Source organism: Protobothrops mucrosquamatus, unplaced genomic scaffold (genome assembly GCF_001527695.2).
Source record: "Protobothrops mucrosquamatus isolate PMUCROS unplaced genomic scaffold, P.Mucros_1.0 scaffold556, whole genome shotgun sequence".
Taxonomy (NCBI): domain Eukaryota; kingdom Metazoa; phylum Chordata; class Lepidosauria; order Squamata; family Viperidae; genus Protobothrops; species Protobothrops mucrosquamatus.
Window position 1 is genome coordinate 177,751 of NW_015386859.1, and position 11,150 is coordinate 188,900.

General features: G+C 36.1%; 1 protein-coding gene across 2 annotated transcripts in view; it reads right to left on the bottom strand.

Annotated features, from left to right (window-relative positions):
• The window catches only part of CUNH8orf89 (chromosome unknown C8orf89 homolog), a 22,037-nt gene extending 11,388 nt beyond the window's left edge, over positions 1–10,649 (bottom strand). For both annotated transcript variants that reach the window (XM_015817161.1, XM_015817160.1), the window contains exons 1-3: positions 10,523–10,649; positions 3,533–3,584; positions 1,635–1,792 (exon numbers count right to left, since the gene is read on the bottom strand). In XM_015817161.1, the coding sequence (XP_015672647.1) occupies positions 1,635–1,792; positions 3,533–3,584; positions 10,523–10,562 (250 nt within the window). In that variant the 5' untranslated portion in view covers positions 10,563–10,649. The remainder of the gene's footprint in view (positions 1–1,634; positions 1,793–3,532; positions 3,585–10,522) is intronic.
• Between the last annotated feature and the right edge of the window lie 501 nt (positions 10,650–11,150).

Genomic DNA, 11,150 nt, shown 5'->3' on the forward strand with positions numbered 1-11,150 from the left:
TAGAAATATCCAAAATAGTTAAATAAAACCTGAGTCTGGAGAGCAGAGAAAACAACACGCCTTGTCTGGGTAAGACTAAGTCTGAACTGGGCATGTGCGGCCAGGCAGGAGGCGTGGCTATCTCAGACTTAGTCTTATTGGGTACAAGGGACTTCAGGAAACCCAATCAAGTGGATTATCCATCCCTCATGCTGGAGAAGAAACAAAAATTAAAAGCTGTCTTCATCATGACAATTCCACATTAGAAACTTAGACACAGAATAACATGTTCCTTATGAACTGCACTGCCAGTTCCCATCATCTGCTTTAAACACGCAGACAACTGCAACAGAAATATAAACTCCACAGAGTTCAATAAGACTTACTCCCAGGTATGTGTATATAAATATTACTTACAAATGTTCAGGTTGTGAATTTTTCCTAGTGCAAATCAATCTGTCCACAACTCTAACTTAAAAGGTCTCAGTAGTCAAAAGAAGATGGGAAAGAGTTACCAGTGCCAGAAACTAATCCTTTCCCACTCTACTCACATACTCACATCCAAAATGGTGGAACAAAGTATTAGAGATATACTTGAAAGGTCTTTAAATAAAATTCGCCAATTCGTTGAACAGCTGTGGTCTAAGGATGATTAAAAAATCCTCTCAAATTACTTAGATGCAAACATGTGGAGAATGCTACCATAATACCAAGGCAAGTTCACAAATAGTTGAAACTTCACAAGTAGTTGAAAAGGCAGAAAATGCAGAGCAGCTCATTGCAGTTTTGGAAGAACCTAATATTAACTTTCATTATTATGATGTAAATATAAAACTCTCAACATAAAGAAGAAAAAAAATGTGACAAAAAACATGCAATTTTGACTTTGCTTTTGTCGATTACATAGATTTGCTAGTATAGATTACATAGATTTGCATAGAAATGGCTAGTTATATAATAATGCGTAAAAACAAAAAGTTGAGACTAGAGTGCTTTTATTTTGTACTGTGCTAAAAAGAGTCGGAAGTCAATACTTTTTTTTTCTTTTCCCTTCTACCTCACATCTTCTCTTTCCCTTTTCTTTTCCCTCTCTTAATCTCTTATTTCTATTTTTTTTTTGTATTTTATATTTTATATATTAAATAAAATTATTAAAAAACTTTTACTCATTATGCTTTTTATGCTTATTGGATTTGCAAACAAAACAGAATTATGAACAGCCTTTCAGAATGTAACCTGTTTGTAACTAGAGCACTGTCTGTATAGAGCTGCATCCTAAGTAGATGAATCTAAATCTATCCATCTCAGAAAGCCGTGAATGACAATATCTTCAAACATAAGGAAAAAACCCTCCAGAAAAAATATAGAAAATTTTCGATATGCTAATCTTAGCCATATATTGCTAATATTACTATAGTTATTATTTAACCTGTTAATATAACTGACTTATTTATACAAAAGATTTATATTGCCTTCAGTCCTGCTTCCCAAACAATTGACAAACAAATGCTCAAATGTAGATATCTGTGGAAGAAAGACCCTTTGAAATATTTTAAAAATATGTAACATCATGACAACACCTGTATAAAAATACACAACTGGATTTAATAAGTATTTTAACAAATTTCCTGCAAAATTGTTATAATATGTTTTACCTTGTTTAATTCTTTTTGTCTTTAAACATGCATTTTTCCAGCTATCCATAAACGGTTGACTTTTAAATAATTTTCCTTTATGATCCAGGAATTTATGGTCAGGTGTCAGGAATGGCAATTTTCTTTCTTTTGGAATTGGCTGGAAAGTGATATCTTTCCTATTTCAGACAGCAAAATGGAACATCACGGGAATATGTAAAAACAACAAATAAGTAATGTTTTTCTAATGTTATAAAGCACAAATATATTTCAGATAAACAAGTCACTAAAGAATCTCGTTACAATGCTACCTTTCATTTGAAACACACCTTCCTTCAGCTTTCGGTAACCAAGGTCCTTTCTTTGAGTGGGAATATAACTTCTGGAATTCCAAGAAAACAGGGCCAATGAAGGATGAAATGCTTGCCAATAGAAGGTCCAAGTTATAAAAAACTTCCCTAACTAACTGATCATCCCTAAGCAATATTGATTTGGCTGACAGGTTCTACACACTATCATGGGTGGTTTTAAACAATATACTTTTAGGAATCTGTTTCTATATCAATAGTTTTATGTGCAACTCCTAAACATCAGCCATTGTACATTAAAGTAGTGTGGAAAAACTTCAAAGTTCTTGCACTTTGTATGTAACCTTGTATGTAGTCCATACGAAGAAACTTTCAGGCATTTAGTAAGAGTAGGCAAGCTGATTTCAGAAATTTGGGCATTACATTTTTAATTAATTCATTGAGGAAGCTTAATGACTCACTTTAGAAATCATGGGTCTTAGACAAGCAAATCATGGGTCTTCCAAAAGCAAAAGATCGTTTTATTAAAGAAACAGATACTACCATTGCTATTGATTCTTTTATACATGTTTCAGCTTTAACATTTCCAAATAAGTATTTCAGTTTGTTCAATTTCCCTCTACCCTAAAATAGCAAATGGTGTATCCCAAATGTATTTATCTACCAAAATATCAGCATGTTTTATTAAGAATAATTATAATAAATTCCAAAGTGCCAGAAAAAAGGATAAAGAACACGTCTTTATCAAAATCATCATCAAAGAAAAATATGCTACAATTTTAACCTCATGACCACACTCAATAGAAAGATACTTTACTGATAACTTCTACCTAGTATTATTTTGGTTCAGACATTGATTGATTGATTGATTGATTACTGTATGTGCCAGCAAGCTGTTGTTATCACTTAGACAGATTTCCTCCATGATATCCTTTCAGATCTTCCAACAATGTACTCATTGATCCTGTAACTAAGTCTATCCTGCTGGTGGTCATTCTTTACTCTTCTTTCTTTCACCTTTCCCAGCATTAGAGCTTCTCCAGAGAGTTAGTCTATGCATACTGTGACCACAGTGGGATAATCTGACTGGGAACTCTGGGTGGATTTGTTCAATGATCCATTGATTTGTTTTCTTGGCTGTCCATGGTATTCTCAGGAGTTTTCTCTAACAGCGAAGTTTCAAAAAGTGCCCACAGTATTCAAGTATTCTGCTTTTTCACAATCCAACTTTTGCTTCTATGGAGTGTCATGTGGAATATGATCTTTGTAGGTATATAGACCCATCATGGCATTTGAGTGTCATTTCCAAGACCTTCACAGATGTTTTCTACCAAGTACTAGTTTGCAGTGTATTTCTTGATCAGATGTAGCAAATAGTAATTTAGGAGAATCTCATGCTTTCATACCACTTATCTTTGAGTCCATCTCTCTATCCCACTCACTTATTTAAAAAAATTGAATTGTCTGCCTCAGTTAAGAGGTACAAATATATTTATCTGGAAATGCTAGATTGGAGTAGACTAACAGTATAGTGTTTTCTATAAAGAAACAATAAGCCATTTTAAAATAATAAAAAAAAGAATTTAATTAACCCTGGTTTAAAATACTTACCATTTTGGAACACAAGAGATCTTTGGGAGCTTGCCATTATCTACCTGTAAATCTGCAATGAAATATTTTGCTTTCATTTGAAAAATGTAAAAAATCATTACTTTTTTAAAAATCTGTATTGGGGAGAAAAGTAAATATTTTATAGAATAATGAAAAAAGTATTTGTATTAAACATATGTTATAATTTTTCCCTTCTTTTGTAGGAGCAAATAATTCAAATCAAAATCTGATTAGATATATAGTTAAGCAAAGGGGAAAAGAGATATTTTATCAAATGACAGCTATGGTTTTTCTTAGTAACAAAACACTTTCTGTAGTATTGGCATCCCAAAGTAAATATTATAATAATATGGAGCATTAACTAATTATAATTAATATAATATGTAATAATAAATTTGCAAGTACTAGAGAAAGAAACGAAAACATTCATTTAGCCTATTTATAAAACAAATCTAAATTGTTTAACAAGTCCATACTTCCTGAAATCTTTTATATATCTATACCAATATCTAAATTCCACACAAGACAAAATAATCAAAATCAGTAAAAACATAGAAACTCCAGAATATCTCATTAAATTTTTCTTGCAAGGCAATAACATAACTTTCCCAGCTCTGTTGGTTCCCTGGATAAAGGGGATTACTATTCACATCAACCCTAGCTTCAAATCTTTGGAGGAAATAAAATACTAAACTGGCAATAAAACATGTTGAAATATCTGGGCCATAAAAATAATTGTTTTCCTGAGATCAACAAAGGTATCATAACTGGCACTATATGTACTTTTTTTAGGGAGGACATTCCACATCAATACTCAGACAAGGCTGGTCATTCTGTGCTGAACATAAAGTGTCAAGAGACACAAAAAAAGAACCTCAGATAACAAATAAAAAGTTCAGCCAAGCTCATGTACTATAAAATATTATTTCAACTTGCTATGCTAGGCTTCATACCATTTCTATTTTGGGGGCACTAGTTGGGCACTGATTGTATATGGGGTTAGAGCAGGGGTGTCAAACTGCGGGCCCAGGGGCCGGATGTGTCACATGGAATCCGCACCCACCCCATTGCCAGCAATGGCAAAACCGGCCCGATATGTTGTGCGACGTCACGTGACGTCGCGAGTTTGACATGCCTGGGTTAGAGGAACAATAGCACAGCTATATAAGCATTGGTTACATATGCATAGAGTTGTCTCCAGTTACTTGGCAAGATGTATGCACTGCATTTTGTAATACAGATAGGTTAAGATCATTTATTCAGTGACTAGTCAAGTTACGACAGCACTGAATGAAGGGGACTTATGATGAGTCCTCAGAGTTCTGGCTGTCACAGTCTCCCTGTGGTCATAAGATTGTGATCTAGGTACTTTGTCCAGCTCACAATTATGTGGCAGCAAGCTGTGGTCATGTGATTGTGCTTTCTGACATAGATTGCTGGCTTCCCACAAGCAAAATCTATGGGGAAGCAGGCGGGAAATTGGAAGTCACAATAACATAAGGCTCTCACTTAACAACTTGTATGATCCTCATTTAACAACAGCAATAGAGACTGCTGGAATTGCTATCACTAAACAATGCAGTTATGTCATATCATGCCTTATGACTGCATTGTTTAGCCATAGACTTCTCAATCCCAATTACTGTCATAACCAGAGGGCTACCTCTAACTAAAGATTTTCTACCAAGTTTTTAGACAGATCCTTGTACTAGAGGATTCTTCAACTTGTCATATATCTTACACACTGCAGAATAAATCCAAACAACAACCATTGAAATCATCAGTTAATTATTAATGGACTATAATTTGTAAGATTGTTTATCAGTGTTTTTGTCCTAAAAGGAGCCTTGAACACAATATAGAAATAACAGGAAGGATATGAGATTTTGGTGTTGGTGTTTTGGTTACAATATTATACTATTATACTAGAAAAAAGAAGTCATAGTTTCCAAACTGACAATGATTATTTAACATAATTGTTCATCAGGTAATACAAATAATCCTCATTTAATGATAGTAATTGGGAATGTAATTTCCACTGCTAAGCAATGCAGTCATAAGGCAGGACATCCCATGATTGAATCATTTGAATGAGTTATAAGTACTGACATGTATGTGTGTGTGGAGGAGAGTGTGTGTGTGTGTGTGAATGTGTGTATAAATGAGATTTATGCCTTTCTGTATGAAATATTTATTTATTAGATTTATATAAATATTTTATTCTCTCCCCAGTAATATAGTATATATTTTACTATGAAAATTAATATATCCAAATAAAATACTGTATACAGGTAGTCCTCAACTTACAGCCATTTGTTTAGTGACCATCTGAAGCTACAATGGCACTGAAAGAAATGACTTATGATAGTTTTTCATTTTTCAGACAGTTGCAGCGTCCCGTGATCATGTGATCAAAATTTGGATGCTTGGCAACTAGCATGCATTTATGACAGTTGCAGTATCCTGGGGCCATGTGATCCTCTTTTGCAACCTTCTGACAAGCAAAGTCAATGGGGAAGCCAGATTCACTTAACAACCATGTTATTGACTTAAGAATTGGATTCATTCACTTAACAGCTGTGGCAAGAAAGGTTGTAAAATGGGGTAAAACTCACCTAACAACTATTTTGCTTAGCAATGGAAATTTTGGGCTCAATTGCGTTTGTAAATAGAGAACTACGTGTATAAAACTGAGACACATTCCCATAAGGGATGTGATGCTTAATAATTTTAAATATGTATAATTCTATTATACATTCCTTGTATAGAAGGACTAATAAAATAAAATTGCTGTAGAAGGGAGTAATCAGACATTGGTTCTGGCATTTATATAACTTGCACTACATTTTACAATTTTCCTGCTGGAATGCATTCAATGCTAAAGAATAAAAAGAGGCACTAATGCTTGGTAGGTTTGGAAGGCAGCTTTACTACTTTGTATTAGGATTGGCAGCTGTGAGGAAAAGATTACACTCTCCTAGCAAAGACAGATTTACAGTGGATCCAATTGCCATATCTTAAGGCTATTCTTTGAATGCTGTGGCTTAATGAGATTTTTCTTCAGAAAATGCAGACTTCAGATCCAGCAGCTTTATTAGTCCAATTCAAAAGTTACCAGCTTTAATGTTTACAAGAACATGTTTAAAGCTGCACTGAGATATGAGGATGGTTAATTATGGAGCTACCTGAACTACACCTGGTTATATTCTTCAGCTAGACAACCTGTGCATTGTTGGGTCATTTCAGAAATATTTCCTTAGCAGATTTCTGAATGCATTCAACAATGACAGTTTCTAATGTACAGGTAGTCTTTGACTTATGAATCATTTGTTTGGCAACTGTTTAAAGTTTTAGTAGTATATACTGTAAAAAGAAAAGCTTTCAGGTTTGTTTCTCCAGCTGGGGACAAGCTGTCAGCGCACAGAAAAATAGACACAAAACAAAGCAAACTGCCAGAAAGTAGTTTTTAATTCAGAAGCCAGAAAACGTAGTGACACAGCAGTGGGTTCTAGACTAGCTAGTAAAAATCACCTAAGTACATGGTATAATTTATACTCTTTTCTTTCTATTTTAAATCTTGATGAGATTTGTAAGAAGTTTGTTCTTAATTTCCTAGCCTGGTTTTTCCTGTCAGGAGGATTGATTAATCCTATCACCCAGGAAAGGAAATAACTTGATGAAGTTTTTGTATGTGTAGGCTAATCCTGTCATAGGTTCTGGTGCGTGTATGGGGTAATCCTGTTATTGGTTTCTCTGTGTGTATATAGGGCAATCTTGTCAGCTCTTTTTTTTTGTTTTTGTTTTGTTTATTCAAGGATAGCGCTTATCGCTACATTGTTTCTTTTGCTAAGTGTTTCTTGGCTGCCTGTCTGGGGCTATTAACTGAGCTGGGCGGGGAAGAATGGGAGAGGAGAGAGAGAGAGAAAAAAAACCCCCTCTTCTCTGGTACTTTTATTTTTCGGCTTGGCTTTTCTAAGAGAAGGGAAATGGATGTTTCTTTTGGAGCAGCCTTTCGTATTTGTAATAGTTGGTTTCAATACATAGATGGATCTTACCAAAACATAGTAGTTCTACCTGTACAGTTACCAATCTTTCGCACGATTACATTGCTATTACAGCATTTCCTCAAGTTACAATGTTCAAAATAAAGCAATCAACCAAATTAAAAGAATGCTGAAGCTCTAACTTTCGGATTTTGTATTCCAATCAATGCTATCATTCAAATTCTCCAAATCAACAATTTTCCCAAACCACATTTCAAGCTTCCCAATGTCTTTATTTGCATAATCATGCCATCCATATTCTTGCTCAGTTACTTCAACTAGAAAGTTATACTCTGTTAACTTTAGACAATATCATTTTTTTGGCTCCATGGTCAGTCAGTATAATCTAAAGTTTTTTAAATTTATCTATCAGAAAAATATAGCTGTTAAGAAAAACCCAGTAGGAACAGATCGAAGTACAGTCTATTCTGGCATTCTATTCTCACAATAACTAACCAAACACCATGTTAGCTGGGGAATTCTGGGAATTGAAGTATTTGTATTTTAAAGGTTGAGAAACACTAGTATAGGTAGTGGTTATCCTCCTGCCTAACCCCCATTTAAATTTGTACATTTTCTGGCAGAAAGTTGTTTAAAATAATGTTAATTTTTAATTTGTTCTGAATCTGCCATTATTCAGCTTTATTGCATGCATTCTCAAATATTATGATAAACATTGTTTCTAAATGATAACATTTTTATACACATGAAAAGTCAACCTAATGATTATAAACATTTGCAGTACAATTATTCCTATTACCATTTGCCCCTTACAAATAATTGGTGCTCCAACTTTTTACATTACTTTCATACTTTACTAAATCAGTTTTGTTACTTTCATTCTGATTTTGCTAAAGCTTCGTTTCTGTCAAGCTTCATTCTGGCAAAATGAAATTTATTTTTGCATTAATTTTATGTAAAATAAAGTGAATACAGTAAAAAAAGTATGCTTAACCATTGGCATTACATTATTTCCTGCAAATAGTCATCTCTTTTCTTTAATATCTGGCCTTTTTAGGCTACAGTCCACCACAGTAGTCCTTGACCACAACTGAGTTAAACATTTCTATTGCTAAGCAAGACAGTTAAGTGAGTTTTGCTCCATTTTACAACCTTTCTTGCCATAGTTGTTAAGTGAATCAACTCAATTGTTAAGTTAGTTAACACGGTTAAGTGAATCTGTCTTCCCCATTGACTTTGCTTGTCAATAGGTCACAAACGTGATCCCATGTCCCTGGAACATTGCAACGTGATAAATACATGCCAGTTGCTAAGTGCATGAATTTTGACTGTGTGACTATGGACATGCTGCAATGGTCATTGGAAAAATGGTCATAAGTCACTTTTTTCAGTGCCATTGCAATTTCAAATGGTCACTAAACAAATAGTTTTAAGTTGAGAACTACCTGCATGCTATACTTTGAGAATCAGTCTTCCTTGAAAGTTGTTCAATGAAAGTTGTGTTTCTGACTGGTTTCAAACATTGTATTCTATTCCATGGTTTGTTTTAACTGTAGATTCTTGAAAATGACTAGACTCACAGACATTGCTAAACCAGAAGGTATGGTTTACATATCATAATAGTTGGACTTACACATTCCAAACTGTCCAACACATTTTTACTTACTTTTTATGTATTAAATTTATATGCTGCTCATCTCACTATCCAAAGTGGGCTACACTTAGCGTTTGGGAGGGGCCTGAGGGCAGCAGTTAAGTTAGATGATATCAATAAGTCAGGGCAAGGATTTTGTTTCATTTTTCCTTGGTCTTTAGAAAGTCAGACCTAATTAGTCCTTAGATAGGAGACTATAAAAAAATCTGAGGTTAGAAAGCAGTTTGTTTACTGAAATGGCTATATTGACCTATCTGTTTAGGAAGGAACTATAACTACCTTTATAAAAAATTGGAAACCTTTTACAGATTTTTTGCTGAAAATGGATAAAAGTAAAGTGGTGATATGGGAATTTACTGATTAAAAAGGGTTGTTTATGGGAAGAAGGGAACCATGTTACATAATGGTAATAACTGTGTTTGCAAGGGCTGCAAAGAAGGTTATTTAATTCTTTTTCTTTCTCTTTTTTCACTTCCTTTTTATTTTTTCATCACTTTATATCTTTTTCTCTTCCAATGTTGCTTATGTTTCTGTAGTTTTTAATCCTGTCCAAAATTCTTTTTCTATAAAAGTTATACAAAACACTGTATTCAGGACAAGAAAGCAACATGGATACAGTACTTCCCTCAAAATGTTGCAAGCCTCCACTATCCAAATATGATCAGATGGGCAGCAAAAAGGAGGTTCAGAAGCTGCCTATCTGGGTCTGAGCCCCATGTGATTTCTCCATCTGTATTCATAGGTTCGTGCCGTTTTATGATAAAGTGCAACTACAGGTTGTCCTCGACTTACAACAGTTCATTTAGTGACCGTTCAAAGTTATAACGGCACTGAAGAAAAAGGCTTATGACCACTTTTCACACTTATGACCATTGCAGCATCACCAGGGTCATGTGATTTACATTCAAACGCTTGACAACTGGTTCATAGTTATGAGATTTGCAGTTCCTGGGATCACGTGATCATCTTTTGCGACTTTCTGACAAGTAAAGTCAATGGGGAAGCCAGATTCACTTAACGACCATGTTACCAATTTAACAACTGCAGCGGTTCACTTAACAAATGGCGCATAACTCACTTAAAAAAAATTTCACTTAGCAATATAAACTCTGGGCTCAATTGTGGTCGTAAGTCGAGGACTACTTGTACTTCACCTCCATTCTTTTTATTAAAAATCTTGTAAGGTAGACCCTCATTGTTACCCCTGTACTGGTTACCACTCCAAACCCTTTTGGCGAATTTCCCCTTTCTTTCATTAGGCGGCCCGTCCCCCGCGTAGACCCCCTCGAACTACCCCCCCCCGTCCCGCTCCCGCCGGGCTCCCTCACGCACCGCGTTGCTCGAGACGGGGGCGTTGCTGGCTGCTACTCATAGCGGCCCTTCCGCCGCGCTCCCGGGGGCGAAAGGCAGCGTCTTTCTGCAGAACTTGGGGAGACGGAAGCTACCCGGGACGCTCATGGTCCCCCGCGGCGGCCGGCACCCAGAGGGCGGCGGTACCGGCGGCGGCAGCAGCAGCATTCCTGCCCTTCCGGTTTTTGTTACCGCGGTCGCCGGCCAGAGCAGGCAAGGAACCGAGGCCTCCAGTCACTAGGCAACCGGGAAGCCGCAATAAAGAAGTGAAGCTCCGGGTACGGTCTTACGTTTGGTGGGCGGGGAGAAGGTCGCCTCCAAGACGCGGTTCCCTTCTGCCCATAATCCCTGCCCTTCCCGTGGCATTTACAATTCTTATTTCGGTGGGCGAGTGCGGTGTCGTAGCTACGCGGAACTGGAGGTCATGGGAGATTGCTAGTAAACCCCTCTTTTAAGTTTCCCGGGGAAAGAAAGGCAGGCAGGCTGGCTATATGCCAGATCCCAGGCTGTGTTTATGAAATGGCAGGTGAAAGAATAGAATAGAATAGAGTTGGAAGGGACCTTGGAGGTCATCTAGTCCAACCCCTGCTGGAGCAGGAGAGCCTATAAG